The 20891-nt window shown below is 38.7% G+C and overlaps 1 protein-coding gene across 9 annotated transcripts in view; it reads right to left on the bottom strand.

Annotated features, from left to right (window-relative positions):
* The window catches only part of MGA (MAX dimerization protein MGA), a 65323-nt gene that overhangs the window by 31201 nt on the left and 13231 nt on the right, over window positions 1-20891 (bottom strand). For 8 of the 9 annotated variants that reach the window (XM_068945949.1, XM_068945947.1, XM_068945952.1 and 5 more), the window contains 11 exons: window positions 14381-15311; window positions 13732-13819; window positions 13500-13595; window positions 9656-9784; window positions 7525-7623; window positions 6036-6682; window positions 4866-5220; window positions 3634-3857; window positions 2677-2817; window positions 2185-2257; window positions 295-815 (listed from right to left, as the gene is read on the bottom strand). In XM_068945949.1, coding sequence (XP_068802050.1) covers window positions 295-815; window positions 2185-2257; window positions 2677-2817; window positions 3634-3857; window positions 4866-5220; window positions 6036-6682; window positions 7525-7623; window positions 9656-9784; window positions 13500-13595; window positions 13732-13819; window positions 14381-15311 — 3304 coding nt within the window. The remainder of the gene's footprint in view (window positions 1-294; window positions 816-2184; window positions 2258-2676; window positions 2818-3633; window positions 3858-4865; window positions 5221-6035; window positions 6683-7524; window positions 7624-9655; window positions 9785-13499; window positions 13596-13731; window positions 13820-14380; window positions 15312-20891) is intronic. The other variant, XM_068945956.1, reaches the window with a different exon arrangement.

The following is a 20891-nucleotide window of genomic DNA, read 5'->3' as shown; positions in this document are numbered from 1 at the left end:
CAGAAAGAACTTGAGAAAGATTTTGCACTTGGGCCACCGAGAGCCAAATGGCCAAAAAGACCATCTAAACTAGCAGCCTTCAGATTTCGAATTAGATTTCCTGAGTGAATCTTAAAAGGAACAAGCTTATAGAAGAGGCAGGAATGCTTCCCAGATACTAAGAATCCTTGTTTGAATAGACAAAAGACTAGGGTTAAAAAAAAAAAAGTAGTGTGTTTATTTTCCCTTTTAAGGGCTTCTGGGATACTGGAAGAAACTGAATCTAATCTTCACAGTAAAGGCAGAGGGACCCACCTGAATCAAGCCTGAGGGACTCATATTAGCTTTGCGTTTGTAGGCAACCAGCTTTCCTGCAGGAGAAAGCCCTGTATAAAAAGGCAAGCCTTTACCCCCATGCAACTTCTCCCGTAGTTTGTCCAACGTGTCTGCCCGCAAGAACTTTAGATTTTCTGGGGTTTTGCGTGATGGCACTCCACTATCGGGAGTCTCCAAGACAGGTATCTCAGGCTTCTCATCCTTGTCCTGGCAGGACGGCACTGAAATTTTCACTCTGGAGGAGTAGACAGGAGGGCTCTTCTCATCCCAGGCTTTGTGTTCTGAAGCCAATTCAATAATGAAGCTACCCACTTTGAGGGACTGTGGCATGTTACTGTTGATATGCTGTGATAAGATGGTCAAGATCTTATTGCGATCTTCCTCCCAGTTGCAGTCAGAGATAATCTCGATAAGTTTGGTTGGTCCACCTGGAGTGGTGTGATGAACATGGGAGGTGGAGGAAGAATCCCCCTCACTACGGGAAGACCACCAGCTTTTCTCTGAGAAAGAATTGAAATAGGTTTCTGCAATACTATGGCATTTTAATCACCTGGATTTTTCAAACAGTTTTATTCTGCCCACCTCCACCCTTGTCTCAGCCGCACAGGAACAAAAAGAAATGAAATCTGTTCAAAGCATCACTTCCCTTTGCAGAGTTTTACAAGCAAGCGAAAATTCACTGCAAGACTAAACTATTTCTCACGATTCATTCCCTGCAGCCATACCATCTCAGGTTGTATCCCATTGCATCTCACAAGCTAAACAAAGTTGGGTTGGTTCAGTACATGGATGAAAGACCTCCACGCAACACCAACATGCAGTAGAAAGCATCACTGGTTATTCAACAGATGGCGCTTTTCCCTTGGAGTCAGAAAAGGACCAGCGTCCTATAATGGCATTAGGGGCAAACATGCTGCTAGCAGAACTGTCTTTTGCAGAAGATGTAAAATAGAAGCATGACCTTTTGTTGTTATTAGAGATCCAATGGCACTTTTTGCAAAACTGTAAGGATGTTGAGCCCTGTGTCCTGGTCAAGTTTTAATTTTGACCTACCAATTCATCAACATCTTCAGCTAGTTGTATTATTTTTCCATTCCCATCCTTAAATGTAGAGTGCTGTTGTATACATTAAACAGTAAAAGGCTTCAGCTTAAAAAGGCAGCTATATTTCATTAGCGGATGACACAACGCCTCTATTTAATGTCTCAGGTTAAAGTTCAGAACATGATTTGGGGCACTTCAGACTGAAAGAGAACACAGAGGTCTAGCCTACTTTATGAACTAGAAACTCAAACCCAGTGTACATAACGTGCGGCAAAAAATTCAATTCAACCTTTCAACTCGAACTAAAGAATTCAACATCAAACAACTCCAAAGTATAGGCACTTCCTTGTCCCACACAATTCTAAGTGGAGAACATGAGGACCCAGCCTCATAGCATTGTTTGGAAATTTATTAATTTTTCAGTAACTAGAGAGCAATGGTAAGAAAACAACGACAACAACGATAACACACACACACACAAAATCAGTGACCTCCATTCCTGCCCAGTATCTTGAACACAAGTCTGCTGTGTGATAACATCTTTTATTGCTAACCAAGCTACGGTAGTAATGGTCGTTTTAACCTTAGAGCAACAGTAGGTACCAGATATTTAGGCTGTTGTACCTCCCACATTACACATATAGAACTGCTTAAGAAATCAGGCAACTGCAAGCACATGATAAAATTTTTATTGACAACTGTAATAACTCCCCCGGCAAATGGGCTTTTCTTTCATCAATACCTCCACTTTTTTTTTTTTTTTTTTAAAACACAAACACATGGTACTATCAAGTGGTTGAAGTATACTGAAGACTTAGCTCTTACCTCCCGATTTATCAGTGTCTTTTTCCATCTCACAGGTTGCTTTCTCAGGAGGCTGAAGGTCTGCTTCCTGCTCCTGGAGGAGAAAAGAATCATAAGAAAAAACACATTCATCCTGTGTATCCTCTTCCATACTAAATCACATCATAAAATAAACAAGTTAATCATACTATTATTCAGAACCATACAGCATATCTTAACTTTGCCAATAATACAAATCTCATCTCAGAACAGGCCTCTGAACAATAAATATTCCAGCCTTGCACGATGATGCATTTGGGAGCCAGGAACTTCCAAAGACAAGACAGATTCAATCATGGTAACAAGCAAAGTTTACCAGCACTGCTGCATGTTTCAGGATCCACAGTCCTATCACAATCAAAGGCAAGTCGGACCCCCAGGTCAGGTATGAGTTTCAGGAACAAATAGATTACTTACGTTTTCAGTATTTCTGCCTATTATTTGATATAGGCTGGATGCCGTGTGATTTCTTACCTTTGTACTACAGCTCTTTGAATTGCATTGGTCCTTCTGTTGCTTTTTTTCCTCTTTCCTGCGTTCATATGCTCGGACCCTTGCACAAGTCATCATACTTTCAAAATACAAGTAGACAGGATCCTTGTCCTCCTCTCGAATCTACCAAAGGAGAGAAGTAAACCACTCCCATCTAGACACACATTAAGAGTTATAAATCACTTTTGCATTCTAACAGCACTTTGACAGAAACCATCAAAAAAGAAAGCTCCAGCTTTTCAGCCTCAATCCTCCTTCTCAATATCATAGCTCAGGCCACATCTGGGAGCGGGAAGGGCACCAAACCCTGTTTAGATACTCTTGTAAACAAGAGAAAGTCCTGAGCGTCAGGCATTAGTTAGCTTCATCTGGTATGCGTTAAATGGCAACTCTGTTGAGCCTCATCACGCCTGAAGAAGTTTTTCTACTGCTGTTGTCACTTTTGTTAGATAAAGGTGAGGGGAGAGGCAAAGGAAAACTTTTTCAATATTGACAGCGAAGCCTCAAACAAGAACAAAAAAGCTTCTAGAATTACCCTATACCCTGTGTATCCTAATTTGTTTGGCAAGTCATTCACTAATTAGGCTACTTTATGCAGCTAATAAGTTACACAAACATTATACAGGATCAGCAATCATTTTCAAAACATAAGATATATTATTGAATTGTTTTTAAAATGAAAGGCTCTTAGGGAATCACAGTCATCTTTCGTTCTGTGTACTGCGACAATAAATTCTCAACACGAGACTGACAGTTAAAGATTTACACACAGTCCTATCCTAACTTACCAACATACCTGCCGGCAGTAAATCTTGGCCTTTCATCTCAAATTTTTATCTAAAATAGCCTAGTACAGAAGTTTTTGGCAGTGCTTATTTTTTTAATGCAAAGAAAAAAAAAAAACCACAAAACAAACACATATATCTCTTCCTTTCTTACCACTGGATTGGGTTTAGGAGTATACACTCTGCCCGATTTCATTCCACCGGAAGATCTATGCTTACTAGAAAGGGAGACTTCTGGGTTAGGCAATACCACAGGTTTAACTGGTTCAATAACAGATGGTGTTGGGATGTAAATTGGCTCTGGATCTATTTCACCTTCTACTTTCACCCACAGTGGACAATTTCTAATAGGTTGTTCTGGCTCTGAGTCACAGATAGCTGGAAAAAAGAGGAAAAATATAAACAGTTTACTTGTAAGTGGAAATATAATCTCATACAGCAGTAACAAATTTTATTTTGAGCCTAAGATCTAGTCATGCAGCAATCACTAGTTCACACTGCCAGAAAATACTACTGTTGATTTTACTTGGCTCAAATCCTAGTCAAAAGTGACTGGGATTTTTTCCACAAACAACAGGAAATGAAAATAAAAATGATACTACACTGTTTTCTATTTCTCACTTGTACAATGATAGCAAATAAAGAAAAATGCTACAGAATGGATGCTCTTCACTGATGCAATATACTTCAACATGTCAAAAAAAAAAAAAAAAAAAACCACACACACACACAAAAAAACACCAGACTCTTCTATCAGAGTTCTATGGCAGAACTAAGTTATTCTACAAGCTACCTTGAATTTAACACTAGGCAGCACTGTTTCTAAATATTGCTAAAAATATTAGTAGCAAGAAGCTGAAAATTTAAATTCATTTTTGCCACTTTGTCTTTCTGAGCATACCTTAAGCCAAACCTGAAACTACTATAAACTATCATATTTCCACTGAAGTCAACAAACTTATGCAGCTATATACTGCAATTGAAAATACAAGGAGAAAGAGAGAACGCTGCAAATATGGCAGTGAAGAATACCACCACTGACAGCCATGTAAGTATCTCATACTCTTAGACTTTGCAGAGGTTTGGAAAGTTGAGTATGAGTTTAAACTATCAAAAATAAATTCTAGCTATTTGATCAAGATAAACAATTAAGTAGCACCAAAAACGCTCACCAGATAGGTAAAAGCATGATTTGCTGCTAATCAGTTATACCATAGCAAATGCTGCAGAGATCTCTTGGAACTCACCTCCATTTCTGCATTTAGTAATGTGATTACTTTTATATTCTAACAAAAATCCCTTGCAAAGTAAGGTAATTTCCGCAAAGCTGTTAAAAAAAAAAAAAAAAAAAAAAATCACCCCACACTCTTGCCCAGCAGCACTCACTGTATTCCACCCTTTTTCTCCTCTTCTTTTCTTTCTGCTTCTGTTCATCTTCCCCATCACCCTCTTCTTCCACATCTTCATCCTCTTGCTGCTCTTCTTGTGTTCCATAGAACACAAGATTTCCACGCACAGCTTTTTTCAGTATTTTCTTATGTTTTGATCCTCCTTTTACCAGTAACACTCTTCTCTTCAAGCAAGTACAACCAAACATACAGTCTGGCCTGCGGCAGTGGGTAGGCTGACGCTTTTCCAGTGCTAAACTGGCACAGATACAACCCAGTCGACAGAAATCGTTATTGCAAGGAGGTGCTCGCCGCCTTATTATTTTATGGATAGGTTTGTTTTTGAGTGAAGCCTAAAAAAGTTTTTAAAAAAAAAAAATAAGTACACACTGGAAATATTAATGCGATGAAATTAATCATATACAAAATCTAACTATTTGAAGTTCAGTCAGAACAATCACTGCAACTATATAGTTTTAATGCGATAATTTGTCATCTATACTGAAAAACAGAACAAAGGAGATTCTGTATTTGAAGTCTTCTGAGAGGCAGTTTGAGACATTTAAGCAATCTGGGTAATAAACTGCTTGTGAAAACAGTAAAAGAGATTATCATATGACAATCAAGTTACGCGACTAGGATTTCTCTGCAGTTAGTGCTACTGGAAAAAAGTGACAAATAGTCAAGAAATGCAGTTAGTGAATAGAAACCGGATTAACTAGAATTTTTTTTTGTAGTGAAAATTTGAGATAACTAACAATTAATGACTCTCCTTAACTTTCAACACTGCATTTACAAAGTTCTCATAGGAGTTATAAACCCCTTCTTACTGGACAAAACAAATGAAGGAACATAATCAAAAGCTCAACTAGACTGCCTCCAAGGCAACTAAGATACTGAAGAGAAATTGTATTAGTAGTCTTTTTTTTTCTTCCTCTGAAGAGGGCAAGAAGAATAAAGAATGCTTCAAGGACATACGCTATCAACAGAGTTGTTTTTTCCCCCCATATACTATACTAAGTCAGCAATTCCCATCTTTCACTGGTCAAAGAAACATGCTTTGGTTTCTCCTTAATAGCTTCAGCCTTATTTTGTACATCTATAAGCAATGTTAGAAAGTAAACAGACATGGAAAAGTGACAGTAGGAAGGAAACTACTGTGATTTACCTGAGCGGTGAGCAGAGTTGCCAGAGAGATGTCTGCTCGTTCTTCTGTAATATAAGTCCGTGGTTTCCCATCCCAGAGAGCACAGTCTTCCAAGTCCATTAACTTCACTTGAGATTTAGACAAACCTGGTGGACGAGCTGCTTGTTGCTGTTGCGGAGCATGGCGCAGACTAATTTGTTTTGGCAGTATGTTTTCATCTAGAGCTGGCACCATAAAATTATCCGCTTGGTTAGTCAAACCGCTACTTGAGAGGGACTTAGCAGCCTTTTCTCCTGATGCAGAAAGGCTATGTTTCTGCTTTACAGAAAAAGGTGAAGGCAGTATAGGTTTGTAGGATGATTTTACTCTGTTTGAAGATGTTTGTCTGTTTTGAGTCTTTGTCTTTCTAGAGGTAGATGACACAGAAACAGGCTTGAATGAATAAGATGTTGATGGAATTATGGTGGATTGTTTCTTTAAAACACTGTCTAGTGTTCGCACGTAGCTAGTACTCTTGGTGGGGAGCTGATACACCACAGGAGAAGTTGGAGTGCTAGAAGAGAATCCCATACTAGTTTCCATCAACTTCCCTTCATTTTCCAGGTACTCATCCAGCTTGTCACTGCAGAAGGCTGAACGATTCTTCAAGGAACCTTCTGAACTACCACCTAAAAAAAGACATAATTCAAGAGCCCTTTAACTCCTGGGAAAGTACACTGACAAGTAATAATCAAAAAACAGAGGTAAACATATTTCTAAAAAATGCATATATATCTTTTTTTAATCTATACAATAGTATCATGAACCTCTCTGAAACACAGCCAGCTCTCTGAACAACTGCTTTTGTGGAAATTCTACACACACCATACTGTATTAAAGTGTGAAGGCTACAGTATATGTACAAATTCAAAATAAGAAGTGGCAAATTGCCAAATATCTATTTCCTCTGAGTCAGGACAAAGTAGTCTAGTATGCAAGGAATATCCTTTCTAAAATGAGTTAAAAATGCACTGATTTAAAAAAAAAAAAAAAAGTAGATCACTGTCATTCATTAAGTTCTTTGGGGGCACCAAAATTCTGGAATAACCACAGTTCCTCAAATAAGCACAGCACTGAAGAGAAAAACAAACAAATAAGCAAACAAAACAAAAACCTATTTCAGTGCTGTCTTTGAGCTGTATTCTATTTTACACAGAAGGAGTGAGTAAATGTAATTTTTGTCGTACTCAGATTAAATAACTCTAACTTTCTCCCTTCTGCCCATAAGCCTTCCTTCTGGTCATGGAAGCAATACCAATAAATTCTTTATTCATGACAGTTTTGATTAAAAAAAAAAAAAAACAAAAAAAAACCCCCACACACACCACCACCATACACAGAAACTCTCATTAAGACACACACAGTAAACAAACCGCAAGATCTATTGACAGGTCAAGAAAAGGGTATTAGCAATATATACATTGACCTCTCTCTCCCTCTCTCTTTATTTATTTATTTTTATTTTTTTAACCTTCATTTCTAGAAGCACCATGAAGTTTTCCTCTCCAGCCTTTAATCTTGGTGAAATCATTTGTCTTTCCTGTCCTGGAAACAAAAGGAAATCCAGTATCTGGAAAAGAAGAAAGCTAGCCTCAGTTTATAAATCAAGCTTGACTGTAATCATTGTCCTGGCAAACTCTGCTTATTACTGTTCAGACATATGAACACCATTAAATCAAAACCCAGAATAAGGAGACTTAAAACTTATGTTAAAAAAAAAAAGAGAAAGCAACAGAAAAACTAACAAAGCTTGGTTTCCTGTGCAGTTCTCTCCTGTGTACCCACGTTTCCTATCCCCCAAAAAAGCTGTTTTCTGCTGTATTTTCAGCTTTATCCACCTTCCCTTATCAAGGGTACAAACAGTTGGTTCCAAAACACAAATGGGAGGCTCAGTTATTTAGCAGGACAAAAGGGAACAGGAAAATATTGACCTCATACTACAGCCTCCCTCAACAAAGGAAATAATTTGAATTTGTCCTCTTAATTCAGCCAATGACTTTTACAAGACCTGCCGAAACTTCACTGAACACTCACTGTTCGGCCAAATCTGGCTAACTATGAATTAGGGATAGTGACAGGGAAGAATCACAGAACGCAAACAAAGACAGCTCTGTCAAATTATCCACCAGCTCTGGAGACTAAGTCATGTTGTAGGAAATTAATAGGGCTCTGTCTGGTTGTTTTACATCCTGCCAGGCTAGAAACAATTGAAATTTGACACTGAACTGACAGGTCTCCTGAAGTCACTCTGCCTCTTCTGCAGCAAAAACAGAGCTGAGATACAAGCTCTGCCTCTTTACCAGCTCCCAAAAACAGCAGAGGGGGAAAGAGAAGGTGACAGGAATATTACAATAGGAGCAAGAGACCGAAGGTAAGTAAGTATTCCCGTACTTGGTACAAGAAACAAGTGTATTATTATCAACAGTACCTATCAACAGTATTAGAATCAAAGTTACATTATAATGGGCATCACATTTGTTTGGATACTTAACAGGAAACAAAACCAGAAAAAGCACATCTGGTCAACAGGTTTGTAACAAGCAATTATCAGTGAAATAAATGCCTTCTCCAGGATTTCTCATGATTGCTTTTCATTTTCTGAGCTTTTGGCTTTCAAGTTCACCTGCCCCAGTGAAAATGAACAGTACCCATTGTAACAGAGGGAAGATGTCTTGCACATACGAAGATCCAGCTAAAACATTTTTTCACTTTTGCACAACAAACTGAAAGGCTTCATTTATTTATTTCTGTATGTATACTAAGCTAAATCTCTTAACATGCCAAAGTATGCAGCTGTCAAGGACTAGACATAACTCCTTGCTGAAGGACAGGATGGGTGCAAAAACTGCTGTTGCCAAGGTTAAACGCATGCTGTACTCTTTGGCTATGTTTTACTGTAGACGCTTCTTAAAGATCTTTTTAAGCAGAAGAATAGGATTATCACAGATCTGGAGTCACTGGCCCTAGCGCACCGCTTCCAACAAGACAACCAAGAAGTGGTAAAGAGAAAGGCAGGAGGGGATAAAAGAGGACTCTTGTAAAGAGCAAGAGGTACTTTCAAAATGTGACCAGAGAGATAAACAGCAGCATGGAGAGATAAACAGCAGCATGCAAGTGAATCCCCTTATAGGCACACTATTACATTTCTAGTTTAGCCCTCAAGTTGCACTTCAGACTCTTCTATGTCTCAAGAAAAGGTTTGACGCTCAAAACTGGAAGAGATAACTTTTTTGGTTTTAACTGTGGACAACATTAGAGACGGGTAGACTTTCTGGGCTTTTTCTGAGCACACTGAGGGTGCTAAGATGTATGTTTACATTTAGAAAATCCAAGTCCAACAGATAAAAGATGCATGCATAAAGTAAGTCAGACAGATTCTTTTAATGGACTACAACCAACACCAAAAGAGGGAAGGCTGAAGATCACCAGGTCAAAATTAACCAGGACTACTTGGCCAGAAACTGCATTTTGTTACTGTAATACTGCTTTAATCTCTTTGGAGAGAGCGGCCCTTCTTCAAACTAACTGGCCATTCCCATCCTCTGATCGTCAGTAATAAAAAGACAATACTTGGGATTTCAGCAAATTCATATTCTACCCACCTGGAGAATTGGGATTGGTTCCCAGATAGTTCCACAAAGAGTAATTTGAGTAGGAAAGAGGCAGCTGCACACCCAAGTATTTCAAGTCAATGCTCATCGTTGGGTCCACAGAATTCAACTTCAGTCCCACTACAAGAGGCAAATACCAAGTAAACGTCTCAATGTAAAGAGAGATTAGGAAAAAAAGAGTCAAGACTCTTATTAAAAAATAAGCCACTAAGTCATATATAGGCTTTTCTAGTTTTCCAGTTTTTCTAGAATTCCCTTCTTTCTCTACTGAAAGCTTTTCTTGCGCAAAAACATATACCACATGCCATCCATACTTCAGTTTCAACCAGCAATAAGAGACGAGAGAAACTACATTACAGTTCTGGAGAACTGCAAAAGAAAACAAAATGATACCAAGTTATATTCAGATAGCTCTCAGGACTAGTTCACCAAATGATCCTGATCTCAGTAGGTTGTTTGGGGGGAGCTGTTTGTTTGTTTTGCTTTCTCTCCAGACTGTCCTTACTGATATGATCGAGTCTAGCCTGCCTTCTCGTCTGTCTTCTGTTTTTAGGAAGCTGGGGCGGGGGGAAGGCTATTAGAAAACTAAACAATCCATCTTGTTGGCTGCCACCGTTTAACAGTATTTTCTGGAAGACGCACAAGTCAAATACTGTTATACGGTGAATTTAAGCAATGACTGTCGTCGATCAGTCATCTTACAGTCTGAAGTCAAGAACATCTATTTTGGATTTTAACTAGAGAAATCTACAAATGTTGATCCTGTTGCCAACAAGTCTGGGAATTTGCATTTTAAATATGGAGCTTTGAAAGTAAAAGTGTTGTATGACTTGCCAAGGCTTAAGGACACAGAACGAGATTTGCACATATAGCAGAAATCTTGTGTTGGTGGTACACGTTTATGTTTGTAACTGGCAACATAGTCACCTGATTACTCGCAGTCTAAAAACAACTGACAGGGAACAGATCTCAGATCTGTTGGATTCCTTTTTCAAATACAGTCTTGTGAGAAGTAATTTTCAACTCTGCATAAGAAAACGAGCAGTAAATACACGAATCTACCATTTTGTAAAGAAACATGTCAAATGTCAAGATGCTATCCATCTCTTTTCAAACTACATTAAAAAAAATAAGTAAAGAAAGCAGAGATTATTTTTCTTGACGCTCCACTTGAATTATTCTGTTGCCTTCAAAAAGAAGCCTAGCTTTGTTTAACGCTCAAACAAAAGTAAGAACTTCACCCATATGCAAAACTCATTATTTAAATTTAAGGTCACGAAGTGAAAAACACCCTGATAACGAGCAGAGAATGACTCCAACAAACAAGCGCATCATGGAATAAAACACAAACAACCTAAAGAGAATGAACTGCAACATTAAGTATATGTCAGCAAAGACATCACCATAATCACCATACAGGTAAGCTTCATTTCTATCATCTCAGAAGTATTGCTAAGTTTCAGTTGCTGTACTCAAGTAGTAGCAAATTAAGAACCTTCTCCTTTTCCCAGCAGATCCAGCTGAAGTGTGCTGTCTGGTAACAGGTCAGCAAGTTACTGCATGCTGCTACTTTACACTTTTCAGATATTGCCATGTTTCTGTATGGTCATTAAAAAATTGCCTTATCTTCAACAGCTGAAAACACACAGTGTTTTTAACTGGGGGGGGGGGGGGGGGGGCAGGGGGAGTGCTGCCTGTTTCTTTGTAAAGACAGCATGATTTTTTACAACATCTCTTTATAGCCAGGGAGAAAAGAAGGAAGGAAAAAAAAAAAAAAAAAACAAAAGGAGAGAGAGGATTGAACTCTGATCCTCTCCAGACAAAAAAGACATGGACTCATCAAGTCTGTATGAATCTTTTCTTCCTGAAACTGCAGCATGCATCAGAAAGGAAAAAAATTCCAATTGTTTCAAATTCCCAAAGGTGATGAGTTCCAAGAGAAAGTTTTTACCGTTTTATTCTTGTGTCACTTAATGTTATACGTAATGTTATATGTCACACGATGTTAACCAAGCATCTGAAATTCATTAGGTTTTCTAGCAAAAATGAGAGCCACTAGGAAGACAGTTCCCTTCTTCCCAAAGAAGGGTAAAATGAGCATTCCGCAAAAGATACCGTTTGGAGTTAGGAAGACTACTCAGATCTGAGGAAAAATAAAAACCACAGATTTCCTGACAAGCACACAAGTTTAGTATTTACTATCACATAAGTAACTGTATAGAACAACTTCACTATCACATGAGAAGTGACTGAATACTATTGTATAGGCAAATGCCAAGTAAAAGTCACCATAAATTAGAAGGAGCGGTTTTGGATCCACCTTACTACTGCGCACAATGTAATATACCTTTGTGATGTGGTACCAGATACATTCAAAGGAAAAAGACTGCACTAGTGATAGAGAGCAAGAGTCCTGCAGCTTTCAAGGCCAAATTTAATACTGGTATCAGCAATATATTCTCCCCAGCCTTGCCTGTTTTAAGTACAATTAACATCAAGAATCTTCGGCAGAAAACACGGGCTGGATCTAGAAACCAGCATGGCATCGGATTACTTTTCCATTTAGGACTTCTGCTTTTCCTGACTTGTGACGTTCTTGGCTTTTAGGAGTGGCTACAATCAAAAGTTCTCAGGCTGCTGGGTATCTCAGCTTCAGGTTAATATGCCATATAAAACTGTGGCTCTATGAAGTTAAACACTGGCAGTCCAACACTAGCAAGAAGCAAAATGTTGCCACTTTAAAACGAGGGCAAAGATCTGGCTAGGCTAGCTCTCTTCTCAGCAAATGCACAAACCATTTGAAACAATCCAGGACTCCTCACAGAAAAAGCTCTGTCAGGACCCAAGAGAATCACTTGTATCTGAGCAAAAAAAAAAAAAAAAAAAAAAAAAAAAAAATCAGTATTTGGCATCTCAATCCCTACACACTGCAATTAATACGTCCGAAAAAATTCAGGATCAGAACCTCAAGCGCATAAGATACCACACTCCCATCTGGATCAATTTCTTTGTCAGCTGCTCTGATGCCTGTGTCCAAGCCACTGGTCTCAAGACTGCCATCACTGAAGACTTTTGACATCATCCACAGAGAGAATATGAGTTCTGCTGCGTATACAGATGAGAACCACAAGCTAGAAGTAGTCTGCTTGGCTGGTGAACCTGGATCTGGAGTGACTCAGAAATAACGACCCAGATATAGCAAACGCAGTCCGAGTTACACGTGTCTGGCTTTCTAGATCCTGGACAAAGAACATGAACCAGCATCTGGCTATTTTCTACGCAGATGTTAAAAGAGCTCCATGTGCTCTCTACAAAGATGAGCTCATTATAAAACAGGCAGGGCCTAAAATCTGAAGGCTCAGCATCTTCAACAAGAGGCATATATTAACATGAAACCTCTTGCTGTTCTGTGCAAGATTCAGGAGTGATTATTTTGCCTCCTCCACCTCTTCTAGCTTGCAACATGATCATCAATATATGCGTGAAAAATAACCATCTTTATCAACAGTTATTTACTTTTAAAGCCTCTAAGAAAAAAACTCAGTCAAAAGTGCTAAATCCTCTCTCACTGTCATGAGTTGCAAGAAGGAAACTGAACAGAGCTTCAGACACACTTCCCTTCATATTCTCAAGCTGGCACACATAGATACACGTAGGTTTTTCCAATAACCTGTGTTTGCAAAAACCACCAAAACCAGGTCCCAGCTGTATTAAGCACAGACAGTATTATATCCAGTAGGAAACTATGCATTCAGTATGATTAAGCTGAGTGCAGCTCAGGCACTCAGACACAACACCACATACAGGCACAACAATACGTACACTGCATGCTTACCTTCCTGAAGACTAGGATGTATTACTTGCTTATGCCTCAAGGTCTTCAGCTCTTCCATCAATTCCTTTTCCAGGACTTGTATTCTTGCTTGACAGTCTGCTCAAAAAATAAAGGGAGAATATACACAAATCAGTTACTATGCAAAAAACTGACCTAAACGATCATCTTCCACTGCACTTTACACATTCCCTTGTTGAAGGAAAATCCACTTGCAGAGAACACAAAAAGGTACCTGGATCATTTGCAGTTAACAGAGGAGCCTGAAGAGTCTGTGATTCCTCTCCTCCAACTCTGTCAACAGTGTGTATGTCAAGAGCTTCCTACATACATAAAGAGCTTTGAGTAAGTAAGTATAGAATGCCTTAAAACACCAACCCAGATGCAAACTAGGCCACAAATATCATTAAACATGAGACGGTTTAATAAAGAAGTATATCTTTTACATATAGAACTCCAGATCTCAGTACGTCTTCCCAAGTCACTAAGACGTACAAAAAACATTAGGAAAAACACAGCGACAAGGTAGGAACAGATTTGCCCCCCCCCAAAAAAAAGTCATAAATTCTGAAACACAGGAAGTTCCGTCTGAACATGAGGAAAAACTTTCCTGTGAGAGTGACTGAGCACTGGAACAGGTTGCCCAGAGAGGTTGTGGAGTCTCCTTCCCTGGGGTTCCCTGGGGTTATTCAAAACCCGCCTCGACGCGATCCTGTGCAACGTGCTCTAGAGGACCTTGCTTGAGCAGGGGGGTTGGACTAGATGATCGCCAGAGGTCCCTTCCAACCTTGGCTATTCTGTGATAAATCTCAAAGCTCCGTTTACTTTCAGTTTGTAGCTGCGTAGTCACTAAATATGACACATTATAAAGGACATTGAATTACCTTTGATGCAAAGGACACAAAAAGGACTCCATCCACATCTTCAAGATCCGGCTTCACATCTGGAAGGATACCCCCAGGCCCCAGAGAGGTGTTCTTGCTTCCTATTACACTTTTCCCTATACCTTTAGGTGGTCGGCCAGCCTTAGAAATCTTCAGTTTCCGTGGTCTTCCTCTTTTATTTGGACCTGATGAGAGGGCACTTTGACCAGTACCAGAGCCTTTCTGAGACAAAGTATTCTTCAGTATTCCAGCCTTTTTTCTTCCACAGACCTCTTTAGCTGAAAAGTGACAACTGACTGAACCCCTGAGACTAAAGTTAGGTGATTTAGATAGAGCCCACTGGGCTTCTCTGATTGAACAGTATTTCTGCGACATTTTACTCCCAGGAGATTGTTTTCTCATAGCTAACTCCTCAGTTACAATGGCTGTGGTTAAGCAAGAACCTTTGTGATTTTCAAAACAGACAGGCAAGGAATCCAGTATTGCACTCAAAGGGGATTTATCTTTCTTGCAAGCAGTTAGCATGGTCTGAGGCAGCTCAGATATCTTCACTGTGCTCTTTGTGACTGCACATGGTTCTAAATAGACTACAGGCATCTTCCCGCTATCAAGTTTTAACATTTTTGCTCTGGCAACACCTGAAGGGCTGGTGAGTACTCGCTTCCGAGGCCTGAATTCTCCATCTTTTCTGTCCGTATCACTGTGTTTCCTCAGGTGTTTTTCTAGGGCGGGATCATCCTCATCTGTGTTGGAATATTCGTCAGTCTCTTCATCTGTATCTTCTTGTTTTACACTTACTCCTTGCGTGCAAATACTCGATTCATAGTCATAGTCATCTACTGGTTCCTCTTTAATGACTACATTGAAGTGTCCACTTGGATCCAATGGGGATGCCACACGGGAACTGCTTTCGTAACTGCTAGCAATGGGACTAAAGGAAAAAAAAAAATACAAGATCTTTATCAAATCTCTTCTTTTACCAGAGTTTCATGATCTCCCATAATCCTTAGTTACATACAGTAAACAACTTCCAAGGTGCTTCAAGATACAAGTCTGTCAAAGGCCTCAAAGCTTCATCTTCTAAATAAGCTGTCATTTACAAGATTACATTTTTAGAAGTAAGCCTTCAAAAACATTTACCATCAGTGAAAACAATGCAACTTCTTATCTGAAGGCAGCAGCACTATTTCCTTTCCTAAGTAATACCAAAATGACATTTGCAGTTCTATGTGAGGCTTAGCATGAACTCATGCTAAGTTATGATGTACTCAATGCCCATAAGTGGCCTCAGTTTGCGGTATCTCATTAAGCCATCTTTGTAAAGCCACTGTACCACTACACTTGTGAAGAGGCCAAGTGAGTGCTTAAAGCACTTCAACTTACATGATTTAACTGAAATTAATTCATCCTGAACTCTCACAAAGACAATTCTTAAACAGAACTGCTGTTCTAACACTTACTGTACGCTAGTATCCTATCAAATTATGCTCCATTTTCCACTTAGTCTGAATACTGACATAACCAAAATTTAACATGTTGTAGTGTAGACACTACAAACTAATGGTGCAGCCAGTTACATCCCCAAAGAATAGGCTGCTTCAAGTAGCAGAGGAATTAGTCAAAAAACTGCAGTCATCAGTTCCGTGAAGAACATCAGAAGCTGGCACTTAGTCATTAAAGGAAACACAGCTGAGATATGAAAACAGAAACTCTTATCCACAGTGAACCTCAGAAAATAAGTTAGAACTTCTTTACTAAATATATCAGACAGTATTCCAATATTCTCTTTGCATGGGGGGGGGGGGGGGGGGGGGAGGAAGAGAAAGAGGAAGAGATTATTTCTGCCTCATGTACACCGAAGGCATGCCTAACGGAGAAGTGCCTGCAGATGCCACAGGATACGGGGCACAAAAAAGTCACAAAACAGAGCTGGGAGACTGCAGCTCACAAACGAGGATCGGAACATAAAACAGGGAGCAGATAGCCAGGACACAGATTTACATATAAAATTCCTAGGAAAAGGAGAGGACCAATGCAGAAAATCTGCTGCAATTCAGAAGGATATCGAGTAACCAGAATTAAGCTTGAAGCAAAAACCTGCCTTGCGAGGGAAACAGCTAGCAGCAGGAGAGTTGCGTGCAGGTCCTGGCTTTTAAACGTCTTTTGTCTTCTCTGATCACTGAGCTTTCTATTAAAAAAAGAAAAAAGTCTAGACTTCATTTAATTAAAAAAGTCAAATGTAAGATTAAAAAAAAAAAAACCTATCTTTCTTCAGGGAGCTTACTGTAAGAGAAGGTCTAAGCTGATCCATTTGAGTTCTGGACAAAACTCAAAATCCTGTTGCATTAAACCTCTAGGTTTATTCAGCATAGCAGATCTACAATTAAAGTGAATGCTTTTAAGAAGGTATGATTCATCTGCTCCTCTACCTTAAACTTCTTTAAAATAGACAAAAAAATCCCAATGACCTTGCAGGCTGAGAATACATTTCTTGTCTGAGTTCTGTTGCTTCCAACGGTATGAATCTAGAAGCCTGGATTTCTCTAGCCATTTTGCTTTATTTGTTGCAAGATTTACTACTCAAGCTAAGGAATACCTTTCTATCAAGGATCTGTACAGTACCCAAAACAAAGGAGTTCTGCTGGACAAGTGAAATTCCTAGACAGGGATGTTATTTCACTCTGCATATTGAAACCAAAGGTCAGATGGTGACAAGAGTGAGGTATCACGCATGTATGTGTATGCATGAAGATCGTATTTGCACATTAAAAAAAAAAATTGGAGATTTTAAATTCAGACTGAATAATCAACTTTTCATAAAAAATAAAGTTTCTTTCTAACATTTAAGTAATTTCATTTGGCCCTGATTTTGTGAAGCCCACTAATTATTTGCAACATAAGCAGTCACAGAAACACATCTTCCTGTACGCCATCAGAAGATGAACTATGCAAGTTTGTCCTCTCAAAATCCTCTGTTTAATCTGAGATCACCTAAAAACGGTGAGAGAATGTCTTGTTAAAAAGTTCTTTCACCACCTGATAGGACAACGTTCATATTTACACAAACCTCCTCACACCCCAAGTAATATATTATTTGCGTAGAAATAATTCTCTTCTATTTTGCCAAATTAAAAACTAGTCAGTTGCCTCTTAAGAATAGGAATAATTATCAGGGACTGCAAGCACTGAGATTCACATTTTTTTCTAGGTAGATTATTTTAAAATATACTGTCTATTGAACACACATCTCGTTTCTTTAACAACCTATCAATCTCTGTGGCTGAAGTTTCAAGGATGGCAAGTATAGCGCTCTTCCAAAAGGAAGGCAAGGAGGGAAGAAAAGTTAACTGTCAGACGGAACAGAAAACAACTAACTTAGAAAAATAACATAGGTGGAACGTTAAAAAATCCAATGCATATGTATCTTTGAATCAAGAAATTCAAAAGACTAGAAGGGAAAGAAGGTACAGTAGTAGCCTGTAGGCTTCAGAGTCAGTACATTTTGCTTGGGGGTCCCTCCATGCACCCAACACCTGAATGGTTCTATGCAAATATATTCGTTTAGAAGTGTCCACAATTAAAAATAGAAATGTATTTTCCTTAAAAAACTCCTGATTCAATTGAATATATAACCAAAAAAAATAAAATCCTACAACCTTGTATAAAATAATATTTCCAAAGATCATTACTAACTAAGAGTAAAACTGTTCACTGGTATATGCAACCTCTTACATGGTTCCATTCTCAGAAAGGCAACCCTCTACATCAGAGATCTGCAAAATGTAACATCAGTGGGAAATATCACACATTGCAGCACTAAGAACTCCAGAGTCAAAACCTTTTGAGAGCATTATCTGAGAGTCAGCAGCTCTCAACTTCTGACTCCTACCAAAATCTAAACTCAGCAGAAATCACTACAGTGCATACAATCAAGACAGTGCCTTCAACTAGTAGTAAGATCTTGCCTATGATAAAGAATTGCCTGGTTTCCATTAATATGCTTAATATCTATTTTGATAAATGCAACTTGCCCAACATTGTCCTTTAAAGATCTCTCTTTCCCTTCTGATCTCTTCAGTAACGTCCTGAAGAACTCCAGCACATCAAGAAATGGCAGAACTTTCTCTCTCTTTGATGAAATCAATTCTTCTACTTCCAAGTACAAAATTTGACTTTTACTTATAGGTTACAACAACATAAAACAAAAAGCTGGACAAGGCTGAAGGTATATGACTGTGGTAACATGTAGTTCATCAGAAGATGGATATTTCCTCGTTCAGAAAAGAAAAAAAACCCTTTACAGTCTTTCCCTTTCTCTGCAGCACATTTCCCTTTTTTAGCACATTTCTGAGGTAAATCCTCTTGGAGATGAAACAAAGACAGACAGCTATCATGCTGTGGACCAGAAGAAATGAAGTCTGCCAATTTGTATCATCTGTTCTTCAAGAAGGCCCTTGGGTCCTTAAAAAGACTTTTTTTAAGGTGAGTAACTCATTTCAAAACAGCCAAAAATATTATCTGCACTTTCAGCACCATGGTTTTTGCCCTTCAGGAAAAAAGGGCATGGGGGGTTGGGGGGGGGGGGAAGGCAGAGAAGAAAACACACATACACACACAAGCTGTCCAGTTTGAAAAGCTCTTCAAATAATTTGTCTCAATGATTCTCTTTGGGCAAACAAAATAAATGATAACACCATTATCAAAACTTTACAAGGTTAGGGACTTAAGACTACCTAGAAATTTGTTTTTATCTTGGGCAGTTCGCATCAAAACAGAGTAATGCTGCCTAAGATTGCATAAGGCATTATCACAGCCAAAAAAATATGCATTCAATGCCTTGGCAAAATATAGCCAGCAAAAGATTGAAAGCCCCGTTAACTTTTTAGTATCCGCTCTATTGCGGAATTAAAGCTGTTTTAACTGTAGCTGACCCCAAGGAGGGGAAAAAAGAAATAACTTAAGAAAAAAAAATTTTTTTTTCAGTAGAACCTGTCCATAATTATGATTTCCCGAGCATTATCGATTTATTGGCAATATTTAGAATGAACAACACTTCTCTATGCTGTACTCTTTAAAACTTAAAAAAAAAAAAAAAAAAATCCTCTCTAAAACCAGTTTACTTTTAGCCTTAAAGAGCCTTACAACAAATTTTTGGAACATATCAGAGGTTCAGAAGACACTGTTCTAACACTTAAACAGTAGGAAATACTGTGAAAAAAAGCTGAGGATACTCTAGATCCCACAGCAATCCTACCATTCTTGAGAATTATTATAATTAAACTCAAGAAAGTCTTAAAGAATATGGCACTGACGTGTAATTCAAAATTTTTCCGGTAGTCAAAAGGCCAGGAGATTTTTTTTTTTTCCTCCTTGCAGAAAACAAGCAACCTATTCTCTTTAAAATGCAGTGAATGTAGTACAGTCTTTGAAACAGACTATACAATTATGTCCTAACTTATTAATAAAGTGCAACGTTTTTTCTTTTAAGAACTGACCTTTAATTACACCATTAGCACCATTCAGTGTGACCCTAGTCACATTAGTGAAGTAGTTACCTGCAGTTAAATCACTTCTTGCTGCACTGATCTACATAAGGCTGCTTTTTCTCCCCCGAATCTTTGGCAGATTACATCTTAGTATTCCCAAACAGACAGGAAGAAACATGCCAGAAAATAAACCTTGTTTTCTCAATCCACTTCAAAACATTTCTAAATTCTCTCAACACAGATTAACTGTGAAATAAATCTGCTCTGTTTTGTTGCTTAGATTTTGGAAACTATATCAGAGTGTTGTAAAACAATAGGTTTGGCCAGACTTGACCAACACAAACATTCATCAGTACTACCAAATACCAGGAGATTCAATACTCTCAATATATACTAGGCTGCTTTACTACTACTTGTGTGAAATGAATAGGACGTTTCAAAAAGTCAAGACTGGATAAGTAGGTGGGCATAAGACTGCCACAGAGTAAACGAGGGTCCGAAAGTAACAGCACAGCAACTACTCTGAAGTACTTTCCTGGGTGCACATTCTCTTACCTCACAGCAAATATGAGGCAACGGGCAGGCCACCTCATACTTATCTGTGGAATAAAAGAATTAACACAACCCATTATTGACAAAACAGTGACATGCTGCCAGTTATAATTGCCTTGCGGTACTCTGCATGCATATCCAACCCAATACTCATACACGCCACGCATCCTCACCCACCCACTACAGAAATTGGGGGAAACAGAAACAACATGTTGCGGTGGTAAGCAACCCTAAAAAGAAAGGCAACATTCTGATAACCAAAATACGTTCAATTTAAAACTACTAACAGTTAAACGTCGTCTTCTAAAACACTACTGGGGTTAAGAGCAATCCCTCGACACTTCTTTACAGAGTCAAAGCAACATAAGAAAAATTACAATCCTGAACTCTTACACTCCTTGGAAGCATTAAAAAAAAAAAAAAAAAGTCCAGACTGACAGATAACTGCTTAAGCGAAGAGAACCTTTCAATAA

This window comes from Struthio camelus, chromosome 5, assembly GCF_040807025.1.
Source record: "Struthio camelus isolate bStrCam1 chromosome 5, bStrCam1.hap1, whole genome shotgun sequence".
Lineage (NCBI taxonomy): Eukaryota > Metazoa > Chordata > Aves > Struthioniformes > Struthionidae > Struthio > Struthio camelus.
The sequence above is the reverse complement of the archived record's forward strand: the minus strand, read 5'-3'. Positions and strand labels throughout refer to the sequence as shown.